Source organism: Peromyscus eremicus, chromosome 12, assembly GCF_949786415.1.
Source record: "Peromyscus eremicus chromosome 12, PerEre_H2_v1, whole genome shotgun sequence".
NCBI lineage: Eukaryota > Metazoa > Chordata > Mammalia > Rodentia > Cricetidae > Peromyscus > Peromyscus eremicus.
In genome coordinates this window covers 39,158,304-39,178,236 of record NC_081428.1, presented here as the reverse complement: position 1 = coordinate 39,178,236, position 19,933 = coordinate 39,158,304, and the positions used below count along the sequence as shown (strand labels likewise).

The following is a 19,933-nucleotide window of genomic DNA, read 5'->3' as shown; positions in this document are numbered from 1 at the left end:
AGGAAAAACTAGACATCGATTCTGCTCATTGCACAATCTGTGTATACTGAGTGTCAGATTATAAAGCAGTATCCAGTCTCACGAGACCCATAGTTCGTTTTAAACTCAAGAAGAATTCAATTCACTGCTTTCAGTATAACACCTACTCGTTTCTTTAAGACTTAGAAGCCTCCCACCTTATGTAATTATCAACTTAGATGTGTTGAGGAAGGCCAGTTAGACTGTTGTAGAGGTAGAAAGCATGGTAGCTTGTATACATGAAAAATCTGGTATGAGAGAGGATATTGTAATTAAAATAGAAGAACTTTACAGGCTGTTTTTTGTTTTTTGTTTTTTAAATGTGAAGTTAAGAATCTTTGAAAACCATGGAGCATTCTGTCCCATGTTCTTTGTTGGAAGGCTATATAAAATCAAGCTGATTAGAAAGCCTTGCTTGGATCTGACCCTTGGCAGCTCAGCTAGCAGTGGGATCCTGACTCATGCCTGGAGTTAAATCCTCAGGAATACATCTGTACTAGAAAGGCAGAGTTGGGAGGGGGTGGGGCATCTGCTCTGATTTTAGCTTCTCAGCATTTCTCTAAGGTCCTTTAAGAGCCAGGACATGGTGGAAAGGGGGAGGGCAACAAGAATTCCATGTAGCATTCTTGTCAAGCAATGCATTTCATGAATCACTGTTGAGATTTTGACTTACAAGACACAGAGGACTCTATCGTTGAACATTTGTTACTGGTAGCAATGAGTGTTCTGGCTGGAACAGTCCCTTTCACTCATTGGGCTTTCTGTTATTTTGAAATGGGGGATTCGAGCCCAAGAGTAGCTTTTACTGGTAAAAAGCAAGCTAAATGACTGGCTGCAAGCATTTTCAGGCTCTGCAACTACTAAGAAAGTAGGCTATCTATACAAAGGCTCTCCCCTAAGTTACTAAACTCCAAGGCCCCTGCTGACTTTATGTACGTTGGAGTTGGACACAGATTCTCCCCTACATACACTTAGAAGTGCTGAATTTTGGCTTAATACTCTGCCATTGCTATCTGAAAATTCTCAGATACTTTTCAACAAATTTTCTGCCTTTTTATTTTACAAAGCTCACACTTTATCTTCAGTCCTGGCCCCCACTTCCTAAGATTAAAAGCAACTGACTCTATTTGTATCTTCAAGAAAGTGTGCCTAGAAAAACCGAAGAACATTCAAGTAAGCTTAATCATTAGGGGTGTCTGGTAATGTTTTTTAGCCTGAATGAGTGACGTTAAAATCCATAAATAAAACCAGTTAACTTGGGTATTAATTTAGCTTTGATAGGTGTGGAGTAGGGGGAATCATTCTAAGTTTGAGAAAAAATATATAAAAGCCCTAAAGTAGTATATAGTTACTGTGTTTCCATCATCATATGTATAGTTATTATGTTGCTCTCTTGGTTAAAAATTTTTATTTAAAAATAAAGAGGAATTACTTACCTGTCAATACCACATCTGATACTATTCATTTCCTAGCCTGCTCACCAGACATCGAAGTTCTATTATAAATATGACATTCTCCCACTTTTTGTTGCCTCCTTATATTGTTAAGAATGACAATATGGAAAAATTTCATGTTCATAGTTCTTTAAATGATTTGAAAGCATACAGTTCATTTTGCGGTTTGCTAATTTATCCAGTACAGCATTTGTGTATACCTGTGTTAGTACCTGCTCTGTCAGTGTGTTCTCGTCCGTCTGTACAGTAGTGTGAAACTTGCTCTCCAGGCCTGCAACCTGGTTAGTGGGGCTGTTCAAACCATAGCCAGTGGAGCTTTCTTTGGACTTTAATTCTTCCATTGCCGGAGGTAAAGACACTAACTGGCCATACTGGGAAAGGCAGGTGATGGTCCTGAAAGCCAGTGTTTACATTCATAAAACAGAATTAATAATTTCTGCCATTCAAGATATTTTTGTGATAGTTGAATGCGACAGCCAAACCTACCATACACTACACATGCAAAGCCTAGTACTGGCGACTCTTTTACTGTGACGTCCAAGTTGTAGGATTATGTAGCCTGGAGCAAATAGGAAGCAGTGATCTTAAATGTATGTTCTATAGTCTTACTGTACCTCTATTAACTTTGCTTTTTTAATATAACAATAATTATGTTTTCCTCCTAGAAAGCAGTCCTATATATTACATCCTCAGGTTTGTCTTTTACAAATTGAAAAGTATTACTTTTGATACACCCTCCCGGCATGAGAAGGCTTGTCTTCTTAAAATTATGAAATGACTATACCATTCATAACACCTAGCTTCTGTTCTCTATGCAACTGGAAAGGGATGACTATCTAGAATTTTCTCTTTCATTTCTGTAAGTAGCTAATGATTGTGCTGAGACTTCTGAAATTCTGCTGGCACCTGACTTGAAGTTTAAAATTTAGAATGAAAACACACATGCTCTCTTAAGCTTAAAAAAAAATCTGAGCAGTCCAACATTTAATGGAGTCTTCTGGTTGAAGTCTCTTGTGTGTTAATAAACTTGAGGGAGCTGGCTAGATGATTCAGCAATTAAGAGTTCTTAACTGCTATTCATGAGGACCAGAGTACAGATCCCAGCACCTATGTGGGAAGCCATGCATCCCGCAAATGCCTGTAACCTTAGTCCTGAGCGATCCAGCAGTGCTTCCTGGGTTCAGACACACATGCGCCTGCATACACATGTGCACATCTAATCATAATTGAGATGCATGTACACATAAGTAAAACAGATCTTAGAAACTTGGAATTACATTTTGCATAGCCCGGTGTTTTTCAAACATCATATTTTCATTATTCAACAGATTTTATACAATTCGATATAGAGAAAAAGATAAAGAAAAGAAATGGATTTTTCAACTCTGTCCAGCTACTGAAACAATTGTGGACAATCTCAAGCCCAACACGGTTTATGAATTTGGTGTGAAAGACAACATGGACGGTGGAATTTGGAGCAAGGTTTTCAACCATAAGACTGTTGTTGGAAGTGAGTATCCTCTTGACCCAATAAAGCTTTTTATTCTTTTCTAATTGTCCACTTTAAGTCACTTCACTAGCTGCATAATATGAAATAAGTTCATTTCCAGCTATTTCTAATATTTAACACGTTCTAGTGTTTAAGAAAATACAAATGAATAGAATTTAAATATTGATATTTCAGAAATTTTTATAATGTGATTTTATAAATAGATAAAGAACAACTTGATGTTTCCAGTGATGTCATTATAGTATTCTAAAATATATCTTTGACCTATGAACAGCAGCTGAGCTGAACAAATAAAATGCCAATATGTGTAACCAATCACAAGGGGTGGTAGGTCTGTGGAAGTGGACACAGCCCATCACAGGGAGCCCTGCACTTCTCTTCCTTACCTTGTACACACACATCATTGGGATCAATGTTTGAAATGGCACTAAATGAAGGTACATGCCAAAATTGAGAGTGTGACTTGGAATTGTCCCTACGATGAGCTAGACTTCATTTAGGAGCAAGAAGAATAAAAATAATTCCATTTCCTCCTTGTTTTCAGGTAAAAATAAAGTAAATGGGAAAATCCAAAGCACTTATGACCAGGTCCACACAGTGGTAGGTGCCAATTTATTTTTAAGATTGTTCTTTAAAAATAATTATATCTGCACTGTGTTTCTACTTAGATGAGAGAGACAACCGTATCGTGAGGTACTGAGGTTATCTATTGGTCACTGGGTGAAATGCTTAATGATTTAGGAATTAGCTGCTTTTTGTTTTGAAAATTGTATATATAATATATATATGATTATATAAATACAACTATATTAATATATAATTATATAAATGTATATATTATATATATATATGCTTCCAAACCCTTTCTAGTTTGTTTGAAGTGCTACAATTCAGAGATTCAGTGCATTTATTCTAGTATTTGAATATTTTAAAGTATTCAAGATTTTGTTCATTCCTTTGATAGTTCTGTGTCTGATACAGGCAGCGCAGGTCAGAACAGGACAAAGGATGTGAAGGAGAGTTTGAGCCTCCTAGTTAGATATGACTCAGGTGGAGTGAAGTCTTGTGGACATGGGGCTGGGTTGGTGTGCAGGATGTGCATCCCGGTCCAACCTGGAGTTTATGACATTATTTTCTATTGCATAATCTAAATTACATGATTATTGTTTTACTCAGTTTCCAGGTTATAGGCATTTTAATTAATTCTAAATGATTTTTAATTTGATATAATTAAATTCCTATTAAAAGTTCGGTTTTTTTTTTTTTTTGAGACAGAGTTTCTTTGTGTAGTTTTGGTGCCTGTTCTAGATCTCGCTGTATAGACCAGGCTGGCCTCGAACTCACAGAGATCCACCTGGCTCTGCCTTTCAAGTGCTGGGATTAAAGGCATGGCACCACCGCCGCCAGGCTAGCTTTTTAAGGCTCTTTAGTATTGATGGACAAATTTCTTTCTAAGAAGGTTATCCTAGCTTATGATCTTTCAAGTAGTTAACAAGAGTTTATCCTGCTTCTCAATAGTGTGTATTTCTATGGCTAACATTTTGGCTAATAGTTTAAACGTTATATTAATTTTTATTTCTGTGAATGCTGATAGAGTAGTACTGTCTTTGCTTTTGTTTTCCATTTAGTGATCTTTAGTTGTGGCTCTTGGTTAACTGGGAATTGTGTGAACTTTTTTCCCAACCAGTTTAAGACTTTGTAGACTAAAGAATCCTTTGCAATGCCATCTAGAAATATTTTCCTTACATTTGCTATCAACTTGGTTGGTGGGAATTGTTAAAAGAATCACATCTTGAAATGTGCTTCACCCAAAGACTAGACTTTCATCGGATCCTCAGCTATGTTATAGTTTTCAAAGCCATTTTCTCTCCAGACAACAGATAAATACACGTCTCCCTTTTTAATTTCAGTTTTTACAACAATGAAACTCTAAAATCTGTGGGGTTTGCTTCGCTGTGGTGTACAGTAAGGCTCTGCCATTATTTTTTCTAAATTGTCAGTTGGTCTAGTAGCACGGATTGAATAACGATACTGTCTAAGGTCTCTTTGACTTTGTTTCTCTGGAGTTCAGTCAGTATTATAAAAGAAAAACCTGCTACGTTGCACAGAAGGAACAGCAAGGTACAGTTCCTGTTTCATCCTCTTGTAGAACGTTCTTCATTCTTTGTTGTAAATGGTTTCCTAAGGAGCAAATCTTATCCCCTTCTCTCTTGTCTGTCTTGCATAATCTTGATGTGACTTGCTGATGTCATTTCTCTCATTCTTTCTTTTTCAACTCCACATGTCAATCATTTTTATTTATTTTGGTCAGAATGCCTCATGTAGGATGCATCACTCAGTGAGATTGGGAAAGATGGTTGGTACTTCCACCACAGCAGCATTTAATATCTTTTTTCCTTTTCATAAACAGCTGTGATAGGGCTGGAGCGGAGGTTCGTACATCTGTGATACAGAGCCAAAGTTGTATCACTTCCATGTGTGAGGTGGAGCACCCCCAAATCCAGCCAGCTGTGATGAGCTGTACTTTAAAACTCTCGGTTATTTCCAAAGGAAAACCCAAGTTCATTGAAAAGATGCTTCAAAGCTCTTCTGTGACACTCTTTATGAGCATCCTTTGAATAGCAGAAAAGTGTCTCATGAAGTGAATTCTGTGCTCTCAGGAAGCCCTGAGACATGGGGAAGTTGCAAAGGAACCACACAGGATAGCTATTGGCCATGTGATGTGGTCCCACAGAATCCATTATGAAGCTGTTTTGATATTTCAGATTGTATACATTTCAGTCCAAATCAAGTCTTTGTCCAAGTATTTACCCATATCTTCTCTGAAACTGATCTTAAAAGGCAGTATTTCAAGAGGAATGCAATGTCTTTCTTTTAAGTTTTAAGCAAAATACTTGAAGACTGCTTTCATTCAATATTCTCATGTCTAAACCTTTGAAACCACAAAATATCCTTATACCCTACTAAAAGAAGTATTTGATACAGGGAAAGTATTTTAACACTAGGCTATCCTTTTAAAAAGATAATAATTAAGCTAAAAGTTTGTGCATTAAACCACCCCATCTTATGCCCCTGGTCACATTACATACTATAATTTATATATCCAGGCATACATTCCTCTGGCAGGCCCCACACAAATTATTCAGGGATATGTGGCAGGGTCTCTTCTGACTGATTGGTTAGTATCTTTGCTTTACCAGTTGTTAAATACCTTCAATGATGTTACTCCTATCTTCACCTCTAAAATAGTGAAGAATGAGCATAAAAATGCTCTAATTTTTCATATATAACATAAATGCATCATTTGAAATGCATATAAGAAAGAAAATGTTTATCATACTATTTGTGTTTTTATTTTTTCAGAGTCTATTATATTTATTTTTTCTTTTTCATTTCTCATATATTATATTCTAACCACAGTTTCCCCACCCTCTTCTCCTCCCAGCCCCTCCCCTGGCATCCCCTCTTCCCCAGATTCACTCCTCTTTCCCGTCAGAAAATGCAGGTTTCTCGGGGATATGAACCAAACGTGCATATCAAGTTATAATAAGACTAGGCACATCCCCTCATATTAAGGCTGGATGAGGCAACTCAGTAGGAGAAAAAGGGTCCTAAAAGCAGGAAAAAGAGTCAAAGACAGTCGCTGTTCCCACTGTTAGTGGTCCCACAAGGACATGATGTTACACAACCATAACATATATGCAGATGACTTAGGTCAGACCATGTAGACTCCCTGATTGTCACTTCAGTTTGTGAGCCCATATGAGCCCAGGTTAGTTGATTCTGTGGGCTGTGTTCCTTGATTATATTCCACCCCTCTTTTTATTATATCCCTTTTTGGTGTTATATTTTTATTTATTCCTTGAACACAATAGATTACACTCTTTTTACGAAAATAAGTGTCTATTACCTAAATGCTTGTTACTAGGTTTTGTTCAAAAATCAAATGGCTTAAATTTAAACACATTTTCTCTTTAAAAATTCTTAAATCTAATTTATTCAATAAACAACACTAGTTATTGAAGTATGTACTACATTTTAGTATATTTTGAAATGTAAAGTTATTTGATGCAACTTTCCTGAGAATCTGTGTTCCTTTAAACTACGATGCTATTTCTACCCTTTCATTTTCCATTCAAAATCAACTCACTTTAAGAAAGTTACTCCCACAAAATGGAGGAGCCCTCATAGTCTCCTCTTAAAATTCCCACTTTTCAACATGGTTGCCCTGGAGGTTTCTATCACATGTTCTTGAAGGGCATATTCAAACCATAGCACCATGCCAGCCCACACTGTGTGATGACCTGAGGTCTTATCAGGACCACGTACTCCACATCCCACAGCAGGTCTGATGGGGTCCATATCTGTTCCTCCAATACACATTCATGGGTTTTCACTAAAGTGGTATGAATGTGTGAAGTATAAGACTGATCAGATAAGTCAACAAAGAGAATGACCTTGTGGCTCACTTACACCTTAAAATTATATAGCATGAACATAACAAGCACCCTTCATTGTTCTCTTAACAGCTGTTCCCTTAAGCAGAAGCTTAAATATGCATGCACACATTTACACACCACAACACACACATACAACCACCAGAGGTTTATGTCTTATTTCAGCTAACCAGAAACTTGAAGACTTTCAAAGAGAGGGAGCATGTTAGAGTCAATTTTAGCCAGATTTTAGACTGAAACAGTATGTTTTGTAACTTTCATTAGAACATCCTAAAATGAATTAAAAGCAGAACTTAAAATGACTAAGTTCTTCTCATGTGGTTTAGCTCTTGAGTCCTTGAAATTATATTTTGAAAACCCTTAGCTCCTCCCCAAGTGGACAGTTGCAACATCCCAGGCCCTGAAAATAAAATTAAATCCTCAATGGGCACTTTGATACCATAAAAATGCCAAATGTACAAACCTGATACTAAACTCCTTGATTAGCACTGATAGTAATTAAAGGTAACTTTCAATATAGTACCTATCAGGAGGGAGTTGGTATAGTGCAGAAGGTGAATTTAACACTCTGTATGTGTGGCTGCTTCTGCTGTATTTGTTTCTACATAGTCAAACACCTTCTCTGGTCATGACAATAATACAACAGAATGACAGAAACCCCTCCCCCCCCAGTATATCTCCACTGGTTTTCTCTTTCTACCTTAGTGTTATTTACACACTGAACAGCACCAGCTTCATACTCTGTGATTGCCCTGATCTAGGTATAGCACAATGGTTATAGCCCCCTGTTCAAGGCTAGTACAACCGAAGATGTCTTTAAAGAGACAGGATTTTTTGAGAAAAAAGGTGATTTCTCTCTTACAGAGCCATGAGGGTTATATTTATCTCCTGATGTGTTGTAAACATTCAGAAAACATTTACTAAATGAGGAGGATAGAAATTGCAGAAAGACATAGTGATGAATGTTGCCACAAGACTGGGGATCAACAAGTTGAGGAGCCAAGATAGAGAGCAGAGAGACTGCCTATAAGCAGCGCTATTGGCAGACAGCAGTATTGCACCTGTAGATGTCTTATTTAGTTGTTTTGCATGGCTATAAGAAGAGGCCACAGACTTGGGTAATTCATAACGGCCACAGATGTATGCTTTATATAATTCTAAAGGCTGAGAAGTCTAAGATCAAGGAGCTGGCACCTGATAAAAGACTTCATGACACATTATCCTGTGGCAGGAAGTGAAAGGAAAAGAGGGAGATGTTGGCAAACTTGGCTCTTTTATTGGTGTCTTAGTTGGGTTTCTATTGCTGTGGTTAACACTATGTCTGAAAGCAATTTGAGAAGGAAAGTGTTTATTTCGCTTCACAGATTACAGTTCATCGCCAAGGGAAGTTAGGCAGTAGCTCAAGGAGAAACCTAGAGGCAGAAACTGAAGCAGAAGCCATTGAGGAAGGCTTGCCCCCCACGGCTTGCTCAGTCGGCTTTCTTATACAATTCAACGCTACTTGCCCAGGAGTGGTATGGTACCCATGGCTGGGGCCCACCCACATCAATCATTAATCAAGAAAATGACCCCACAGACTTGCCTACAGGCAATCTGATGGAGACATTTTCTCAATTGAGGTTCCTATTCCCAGATAATTCTAGGTTGTGTCGAATTGACAAGAAACCAAAAAAGAATAATCTGGAAGCCCATGGTGTTGTTGGCTAATCCACTCCCCAGCAACAGAGATCTCTCATGATCTAGTCACCTATTTTAGTTTATGCCTGCTAATACTGTTGTATTGAAGGTTAAATTTCTAATATGTGTACTTTGCGGGACATATTCAAACTATAGTTCAACACCAGTCCACACTGCATGGCAGCCTGAAAGCCTGTTGCTACTCCACTTCCCTAACCCTAGTTCCATAGGTCTATACCCACAGCTCTAGCATATATTCATCAATGTCCATAGGAACCAGCCTATGAGAACAAGGGAAGGGTAGTGGTATCTTTTTTTTTTTTAAGCATTGAACATAAAACTCAAATGAAATTGGGCTATAATTGATTAAATCTTGGTACCTTAAGAATTATCATATTTTGTTTCCTGATGATTTAAAGTGACAGCTGTTTTCTTCTGCTTCATAAGCAGACACAGAGGATAGACTCACAGTGTGGAATTCTTGGTTGGACCTTTAGTCTTTGGTGGATATACTGAATAGTATTTCTTAATATCCTTTCAAAAGAAACCTATCTGCTGAGATGTAGATGTCTGTTCACTGGTCTAGTCTTTGTCTTTGGATTACAGATTGGGAAAGAGAGCAATTACAGGTTTAGAAAGAAATGCATTCTGCAGCTAAATCATTTCCTTATTTTTGGCAGCACAACCTGTACCTATATTCTTGTCATCAGCATAATAAAACATCGGTCAGTTCTCAAGCAAGAACTCAGAACAGAAACTTTTTTCCATTCATGTGATGAGTGGAATAGTTTCCATTTGTCCAAAAAAAAAAAAAAGGTTGTGCGAGACAAATCACTGTAGCATAAGAACTATAAATTGGTGTGATTCAGTTCAAAGGCGATCAACACAGCCGTGTGTAGACATTTCTGCTATAGTGTGTTGACAGCCTTTGAGAAACCTCACATTCTACAAAATACTATAATAGGACGCCTAGTGCAAATGAGCAGGGTGTTCAGATGCCTTTGTTACTGTAGCCATAGACCTGACCTATTAGCACTAGAAAGATAATTGGGCTTCCTACACAGGAGAGGCTCTCCTGTAACTGAAGCTTGCTCCACTAGACATGTAGAGTTCTCAGAAGTCTTGATCTCATGAATGTAGAGAATTCAGTGGTGGCTAAGGGTGGGAAGAACAACACTGAGGAAGGGTGGAATGTTAAAGTTTCAGTTAGACAGGAGGAAGTTGTTTTTTTTTTTTTTGAGAATGATCATACACTAGAAAGCAACAATCAAATTTACTGAAATACATTTAAAATGTCTCACCGCAAGAATGACGGGTCACGTGGTATGACTTCATCAAGACATCACATTGTATGTCATAAGCATTACATACTTATAAACAAATGAAAAACTATGAATTGCAAGAAAACCAAATGTGAACTGTTTGGATGTAAAAACAGCATTCTTAGAAGTGGTAGGTGGAGACTATGCTGGGAGTGCTTTCACAGCCCAAGCAGAATTGTGTTGGGGCTGCTATTAAGGTGGGTGTGGGGGGCAGTATAGAGTGGCAGGGACCTATCTGTCCTCAGTGGGAACTGTGTACACATGCCACAGTGATGAAGCCAGAAGGGATCTTTCTGCCAGTGTGAGCTCACAACTGACAATTGTTTTTGCTATGAATGTTTGTTTCTCTTGTGCTCCTATTCATATAGTTGCCCTGCTCTTGCCTTGGGAAAAATCATGGTAAAGTTATTTTTCAATCATTGCCCTGTCCACCAGTGGTAGATAACTTAAATTCCAGTCTGGAAGCATGGGTGACATGAAAGTAACATGAAAACAGTTTTCACTTGTTTAAGGAACTTGAGCCGGGCGGTGGTGGCGCACGCCTTTAATCCCAGCACTCGGGAGGCAGAGCCAGGCGGATCTCTGTGAGTTCGAGGCCAGCCTGGTCTACAAAGTGAGTCCCAGGAAAGGCGCAAAGCTACACAGAGAAACCCTGTCTCGAAAAACCAAAAAACAAAAAACAAAAAACAAAACTTGTTTAAGGAACTTGGAAAGTAACTTGCACAAAAATTAATGAGTTTGTAATAATTGCTGCTCAGATTATGATGTGTTTCCTTCCAGTCTGTTTTATGTATGCATGTATGTATGTATGTGTATAGATGTGTGTGTTATAAAATTGGGTTATAGTGAGTGAGTCTATATATGTAGTCTTCCTATTTTTTCAGGCTATTGCATAGAAGTAAACCATTTGAACTACAGCTTATTGAGTAGAACCTGAACTTTGGGTAATGAAGTTGTTTTCAATTGTACTAATACATGTGATCACACATGATTATCTGTACCTGATTGAGTAGTTAGGCTGGCATGGTAAGAGAAATCACTGGGTCAATGATTAGAGATTATCCTTTAAAAACAAATATCTGGTGGTGATAGCAAATTATTTTTACAGTTTTTAAACATAATACAGGAAGATAAATAGCCAAGAGTAATAGTGTTAGGACCCCTCTTTACCATGTCTTATTAGATCACCCTGAAAAATAACGTTACCACACTTTTTATTCCCAACCATGAATGCCTATCTTATTAATGTCTCACATTCAGTCACATTCAAAACAGGCAGATCAGCACATGCTGTGTGTCTACTCTCTGTATTTGAGTTAAACCAAGTGCCAAAAATTAGCCATTCTTACTCTTTCAACAACTGAACTCTAATCCCCTATTTGAACTTCCTGCCATTCTCCTCCCCTCTCAACTCTCTCCTCACCCCTTTCCTCACCTCTCTCATTACCTCTCTCCTCCCCTCTCTCCTCCCCTCTCTCCTCTGCCCCACCTTTGGTCATGGAATTGTGTATGGCAACGACTCCACTTTAAAGTCTAAGCCCATCCCCGGGCACTGTATGATGTCAAAATATCCCAAAGGACTTCAGAGACAGTTTGGGTGAAGGAAAGACATGTAATCCATACCAGCTTCAATTTTAAGAGCTATCTAGTTCTGAGTACTTATTCTTCCCTCTTGGGTAATAAAGGGCGATGCTAAGAGTTCCTGGGGATTGTAGTATCTGCAATAACAGCAGCACCAGTAGGTCATGCTCAAATAGTCAGACTTGATTGGTTTTAAAAGATCATATGTAGTTCAGCATCTTTTTGAGAGAAAGTATGAAGACAGTGTTTGGCTGGGCCACATATCAAACAAAATGAAAATGAACTCTCTCTCTATATCAAGGATTTAGTTTCTTTCCACTGCAATTTCTAAGTAAACGATAGTTCTGAAGACTTGCTTCTGTGAGGTTTTGGCTCCTTATGGGGTAAGCAAATGAGTTCAGTACAATGGAGACATATGTGCTAAATATCTATCCAGTGACTGCTAAATCCCTGTCACGGATGACTTCATTGAAGACAAGGGCTCCTCTTAGGATTCTGATTTTTTTTTTAAATTAACACTGATGTAGAAGCTGACCTTTTCTCCCTCTCTCTCTCCCTTTCTAGCCAGCATATGTCCCAAGGAAGCTAATCCCAATAACAATCATCAAGCAAGGTAATTAGTTTGCTGTATTCAGGAACTATTATAGTCAACTGTTCAACTAATATAGTTGAACATACAGTGTATGTGTTCTCAATTTTTCTTATAAACACATTAAAACAACGGTGTTTAGAAACATTTGAAGAAACTAGTGTAACTTAGTAAACTTGTGGCTAATACATAATTTTGGCTGTGATACCTTGGACAAATCTTACCAGTTGGGCAACAAAGCAGTTATAGCATGTGTCACATTAAAAATAATCAGTTAAACATGTGGAGCTTTACTTTGGAGCTTTACTTAAGATTAAGTTAGCATACATGAGAAAAACAATTAGACCATTTAGGATATTGAGAATGAAACTATGATTTAGCGGTCACTTAGGGGAAGTAAAGATGTCTATGTTTTAAGAATTACAATGCTGTATTTCATTTCAGTGTCCAGTTGTTTTTGTTTTGGCTTCCAGTTTTCAAATTATTAAAATGAATCCATTATTTCCAGAAAAAATCTCTTGGTAGAAGAGCTAAAGCCTTAAAATAGTTCTCCATTTTAAGAAAACACAGTGTGCTAAGTATATGCTAAAGGCATGGCCACTTACTGCTGGAAACACTGAAAGATTCTTTGATTTGAAGATATATGTTTTTGAATCTATTTTTCAAGACAGGGTTTCTCTGTGTATCCCTGCCTGTCCTAGAACTGGCTCTGTAGACCAGGCTGGCCTCGAACTCACAGAGGTCCGCCTGCCTCAGTCTCCTGAGTGCTAGGATTTAAGGCATGTGCCACCACAGCCTGGCTTATGTTTTCTAATTTTATATTGTCTTGTTATTACAACATTGTATGCTAGTTCTTAACTGCTTTGTGTAAAGGGCAGGATGCACAGTGAGTAGAGACAGAAGGGATTTTCCACTACTTAGAATGGGATACTTTGTGAGAGAGTTTTAAGGATATGCGTTGTTACCTCCAAAGCATGGATGGTAAGGTAAGACATATATCAAATTCTTCTGTTGACTCTGTAGCCAATCCACTGAGTTGCTTCTGTTAATTGATAAATTTAGATTAAGACTGTAGCTTTACACCATTAGCTTCTTTCTTCTTCCTGTGTTCACCCTCATCACACTATTGTCTTTTCATATCTCACTAGTGATTCAGAATGTTACCCACAGGGCTTCAACTAAAGCCCCAGACAAGACTCCTTTTGGAGGAACAATACTAGGTAAGTCAGTCATGCAGTGTATATCTAGACGAAGCAATCTAGGCTATCTTTTGATAAGAGGGTTCTTATGGGGACGTGTACTGTGAGCAAGTGCTAAATTAGTGTGAGTCTATTTCATTTCCCTTTCATTTCTTGGCTTGTGCCCAGTCTAAGCTACCAGCCAAGACACACTGCCTTTATCTTGGCTACTTTGAGTCTATGAATGTAAACTCAGGGGATTTCTGGTGGTAAGTTCTAGATAAGGAAAATACCCATTTTAAAAGGTGCAGTCATATTCCCCTCCTCATATTTTCTATGTGGAGTTAAAGTTAATCAAAGGAAGGGAAGGGTCAACCTTTGAATTCTACTTTATAATTCTCCATTCTCCACTTTTGTCTGATAGGTTTTCTTCCTGTTCTTACATTTATATCTATTTCCTTGCAGTTCATCTTATTATTCCGGGACTTAATGATTCCATGGTAAAACTTCCCACATCCATAATGCTTGAGATTTCGGATGCTCTCAAGGCACAATTAGGTAAGCAGGGGCTCTTGAATGAACAGTAGCACTGGATGATACAGCACTGAGATTATGTAAGGAATTTTGCAGATGAGACGTCTGAGGACTAAATAATGAGTGTGGAGGAGGAGGCTGGAGGGTCAGAGATATTACTACCAATCATTCTGTATGGAAAGCTATTATATACATATGCATGCAATATATGAAAGAAAAATAGGAGTCGTATCTGAAATGTACTCATTTGAACAGGTATAATTTTCAAGCAGAGAACTTTTCCTAAATTATGCTCAATGAACTTTGTTATAAAGGGCCATTAGGAATTTTCTTTCTTTTTTTTTTTTTGGTTTTTCGAGACAGGGTTTCTCTGTGTAGCTTTGCGCCTTTCCTGGAACTCACTTGGTAGTCCAGGCTGGCCTCGAACTCACAGAGATCCGCCTGCTTCTGCCTCCCGAGTGCTGGGATTAAAGGCGTGCGCCACCACCGCCCGGCCTAGGAATTTTCAATGAGACCTGATATAAAGGGACATTAGAATGAGTATGTGCTTCATGCTGGTATTGTTGCCTTCTTCTAGAAAGAATTGGGAAACGTTTGTATCATTAAGAAAACATCAACAAAATCTCCTTCAAAGGGACCCAGAGAACAATTCTGGTTGCTATATTTGACTATCAAATTGGGCTCAAGGTTGTCTCTCTGGCAGTACATCTGAAACTTAGATGATGGCCATTCTGACTGAAGTGAGATAGAATCTTAGGATAGTTTTGATAGTGCATCCCTGATGACTAATGTTGTTGAGTATTCTTCCACTTCTATGCATATGTACATAGTGTGCATGTGTTTATGTATACATGTTTGCATGTGTAGGTGCATGTGTGGAGGCCCGAGGTTGATATGGAAATCATCCTGGATTACTCTTCCAGTGTGTTTACTGAGACAGGATTTTTTTTTTAAATAAAATCTTATTGTTATGGTTAGTCTTGTGTGCCAACTTGTTCTGGGGATCCTGTGGTTTTGCCTTCTGAGGCTAGAATGATAGATGGGCCGCCGTGCATGCCCACATGGAATTCAGTGGGTTCCAGGGCTCAGAAGCCTCAAGTCTTTTAAGCACTGAGCCATCTCCTCAGTTTTTTTGAACACCTTTTAAACTGGTTGTGAAACACTTTACCAAGAACACCTGCATCTCCCCTTTTGAGAACTCTATTTAGCCCATTTTTACTTGGATTTTTTTTTAATGTTTAGTTTTGTTGTTGTGGTGGTTTTCGAGTTCCTCATGTGTTCTAGATACCAATTCTCTATCAGATGTGTAACTTGAAAATATGAGAATTTTCTCATATTCTGTGAGCTGCCTCTTCATAGGGTTATGGTTTTGTTTGCTGTACAAAAGTGTTTGGGTTTCCTGAGACCCCACTTGCTGGCTTTATTTATCATGCAGTCCTATTCAAAACCTCCTTGTGTATGCCTTGATGTTGAAGTGTACTCCCTTCTTTATCTTCTAGTAGTTTCAGAATATCAGGTGTCACTTTGGTTTTAGTTGATGGTGGTTCTATATACTTAGGAGTTATAGTTCAATACAGATATGCAAAGTGTAATGATGAGTTCAGGATAATTGGCACACGTATCACTTCAGACATATGCAATGTCTTTGCATTGGGAGTATTAGAACTCCTATCAGCTATTTTGAAATGTCACATTAATTGCTGTCAGTCAGAATCATCTTATTGTGCTATAGAGTGTTAACAAGTTATGGGTGTTCTTTATATATTTTAGACATTGAGTCTATATGTGAACCATGGCTTCTGGATATTTTCTTCCAATCCGTAGGCTAGTTTTTATTTTGTTGATGGATTATTTTGCTGTGCAGAAACCTTTTTTTTCCCACAAAAATTGCGTGGGCATAAACACTTTTTCTATTACCAAGGGAGAAATAAACGTTCCAAAGTTAATTATCACTGCTGCAATTCAGAAAAGTCATATTTTTTGAGGGAGTAAATCCTAAAAATAATAACCCCCTTCCAACAGAGCCCATCATGGGCCATCAAGAGATGCAATAGCTTTTGTTCTAAGAACACATGGTGTGAATAAATGAACAAGAAAGCTAGTATTACACACACTCATCTCCAAGGGACTTAAAAGGGCTTGCCAAAGCTAAGACACACCCTGCCAAAAGTTAAGAGAATCAACAGTGTTGGAAAACAGTATGAAAGAAAAAATGGAGGAAAAAGAACTTACTGAGGTCTAGGCCATAGCTGGATGGTGTTTTACTCTGTCAAGATAGCAGGTGTGTGAGTGTAGATAAGTGTTCATAGGTTGCAAAGTGATGCCAGAACTCTCATTGAAATATATTCCCCATCTTCTAACTACTCTGACATCTGCTGTGTTATATGTAGAAATACTATATACCTTTATAAGAAATTAGTGTTGTATGAAGAATACACATATCTCTTAAGAAGGCTTGCCATGTTTTCCCATTTGTAATTGAATTTTAGGTTAATGTGATTGCCAATTAAAGGCAGCTACTGACTCTTAGAACCTGGAGCAATCCAGTTTGTTGTCCCTGACTGAGAGTCTAAGATCTTGGGGGAGGGAAGTGCATGGGAGATACACACACACACACACACACACACACACACACACACACACACAGAGGGGGGTGGAGACAGAAAGAAAGAAAGAGACACAGACAGATGGAGACAAAGTTCTAAAGTGTGAGAGGTTTCCTAGCCAGGTAGAGGTTACCCAAACCAAGACTGTAGGATATTATTAAGCAAAAGGGAAAGATTAGCAAAACTACTCTAATGGAGTTGGGAGCACTATGTGATGGGGACCCTGCAATTGACATTTGAAGAGCTCATCTTCCTGTGGTGTACACTGAAAATAACAGGTCCAGAGCTCAGGAGAAGCTTGTGAGCTGAATGATTCTTCACTTGCTAGCAAGCACAATGGTTCTAAGTGAAAGCTGGAGCTCTGAAAGATGTCCAGAAAGAAAATCTTGGTCAATTTTAGAAATCGTAGAAAAGATTTCCATAAGACACTAGGTGTGTCTGGCTGGTCATTACAGAAAGAGTTCTTACTCTTCGTGCCCTTGTAACTAGATCTGAGCAGTGTTGTTGACTGTCTCTGTCATAAGCATGTTGGGCAGCCATAGATGCTGGCTTGACAGTGGTGGTCAGCACACTGCACCTTGTCCCCAGAAATGTGTACACCCTAAGTTGATATCTGCCTGCTTTCTAATTGCTTTTAAGTCTGTAAGAGGTAAGCAGAGTTTGTGTCCACACTAAGTGGAAAGAAGGGTATGGCCTCTACCAGAGTGATGCCAGCTGTAGCTGGTTATAAAATTTACATTCTCAACAAGATTTGAGAACAGGCTGGCTCAGTGTTCAGCGGGGGATAAGTATGTACCAGGGAATTTTGGGAAAGGGCTGAGATATTTCCAGTTTAAAATTGAGAGACTCTTTCCCAGAGGTTGGGCAATTCTGATTGAGAGGTGTTCTTTATGAAAACCACCTGAGTTTTAGAAGAAAGGTTTCCCAAAAATTGTGTAAAGAGGAAAAAAAGTCCATTTTTACACCAGATTCCCAGAGACAAAAAGAGAAGATATGTGCTAACATGTGTCTCTAATAAAATTTATTGATTGTCAGTTTGCTCTGCTACAAACTTATCCAAAAGCTTACTTTCCTGTGTCTCTTATTTGTGTGTTTCAAAATTTTCAGAGTCATAACCCGCTAGATTTTTTTAACCATCTGTAATAATGGAAAATCCCTATTGAATTTTATAAAATTAGCTTGAATAAAAATCAAGGAACAACTGCAGTCCAACTACGCCTTACAGAAACTTTAAATTGAATCATGAGATTTATTCAAGTATTCTGTTGTGATTTTGTCATTCCTGTACCAACTAAGATCTTAAAGAATTTCCATGATTAATAGGGAAGAATTTCAAAGTCTGTCTTGTATTCATACCAGCCCTCGGGAGGAATGTACAGTAAAGTTGCCTGGCTGGCAGGAAAAGATGCGTGTAGATATTTTGTTGTTGTTGAGGGACTGGAGAGTTGGCTCAGTGGTTAAGAGCCCTTGTTGCTACTCACAGAAGACCATGGTTTGGTTCCCAGCACCCAGCTCACAACCATCTCCAGTCTTTTTTCAGACCTCAGTGGGCACCAGACACACATGGTGCACATGTATACAGGCAGGCAAATACTCATACATATAAAATAACACAATAAATCTTTTAAAAAAATTGTGGTGGACTATGTTTGAAATAAGTAATTTTGGACACTGTACTACAAAGAAATAAAGTTTTTATTTTATTTTATTTTTTAGCTAAGAATGAAACATTGGCATTACCAGCAGAATCTAAAACACCAGAGGCTGAAAAAGTTGCACCCCAGCCAGCAACAGGTAATGAGATCCCTAGGATGCTGTTGAGAAAGCAAGTCACATTGTTTCAAATAGTGAATGAGCTACAAACCTGTTTTTTTAAAGCAAATAACAAGAAATTCATTCTGATCATAAGCATAAAACAATAGGAGATTCTAAGGCTTTATCCTTGGGAAAAGAACAGATGAAAATCGAGTGACTGGATGATGGACATGCTATGTAGCATGGAAAAAAGGTGTGTGTTTTGACTATGACTGAAGGTGTGCCGTTAACACTGAGGCCATTTCCAGTAAGGGTAATGGCATGTTTCATAGCCTTTCCTTTTGGATGAACAGTGCAGACCATTTTTCATCGCCCAGTTGCCTTCACAGTGATTGGCATAGCAAAACGTCTTATAGTCCTCATAAATCCATAACTTGATGGTGATGAAAATGCTTTGAAATGTCCCTGCAGATTACTACTCCTAAGATGGAGACTATGTAGTAATTTGGTTCAAAAATATCCCTGAAGAAACATGTGGTAAGCAGTGTCTCCATAGCGTATTATTGTTACTACCAAACACACAACATCTGTTCTCCAATTAAATCTACCCAGCCTAATTCTCTGGGGAGACATCAGTCTTGGAAGTACTGAATTTTTGCCAGTGTGGTACCACCTTATCCAGGCCTGGATGAAACAGACAAGGGGCAAGTATTCCCTGCAGCTCACCATCAGTTAAAACACTCCCATCAAAAGTGAACTTTTTACTTCATAAAATTTCTGTAACTTGAGGTGTTTGTGGTGTTCTATTTGTGCTGAATTTGAGGACTCGTGTTTGGTCAAGAGGGGATAGGGTTGGTGCAGTAACAAAACAACTTGAAGAGGCAGACTGAGCTAGACCATATTGACATAGTATTATCATGCCTTAACAAAGAATGGGCCTTTAGAAGACAGACAGACAGATACCATTTGAGCCACTAGCAGCATCCAGTTGAGTGAATTTTTTTTTAAATTTGATGTGATCAGTTAATATAGAGAAAAGTGCGAGCATGTCCAGTGGCCACATGAGTCCATTTCTGTGTCAAACGTTCAACCCAGCTTTCCAAGTGACACTTTCTTCTCTCGGCACAATGTCTGGTGTGAGTCTACGGATTGCCCAACTTTCTGCCAAGATCGCCTCAGGATTTTCCACTTCAGAAATGCTTGGGCCATCCCCACCACATATTATTCAGTCTTGTTAGTATGTGTCATTGCT

At 38.4% G+C, this 19,933-nt stretch overlaps 1 protein-coding gene across 2 annotated transcripts in view; it reads left to right on the top strand.

The window, feature by feature from the left end:
- Positions 1–19,933, top strand: part of Abi3bp (ABI family member 3 binding protein) — a 204,124-nt gene that overhangs the window by 86,403 nt on the left and 97,788 nt on the right. For both annotated transcript variants that reach the window (XM_059277441.1, XM_059277442.1), the window contains exons 5-10: positions 2,801–2,982; positions 3,527–3,582; positions 12,584–12,632; positions 13,757–13,828; positions 14,252–14,344; positions 18,643–18,720. In XM_059277441.1, the coding sequence (XP_059133424.1) occupies positions 2,801–2,982; positions 3,527–3,582; positions 12,584–12,632; positions 13,757–13,828; positions 14,252–14,344; positions 18,643–18,720 (530 nt within the window). The remainder of the gene's footprint in view (positions 1–2,800; positions 2,983–3,526; positions 3,583–12,583; positions 12,633–13,756; positions 13,829–14,251; positions 14,345–18,642; positions 18,721–19,933) is intronic.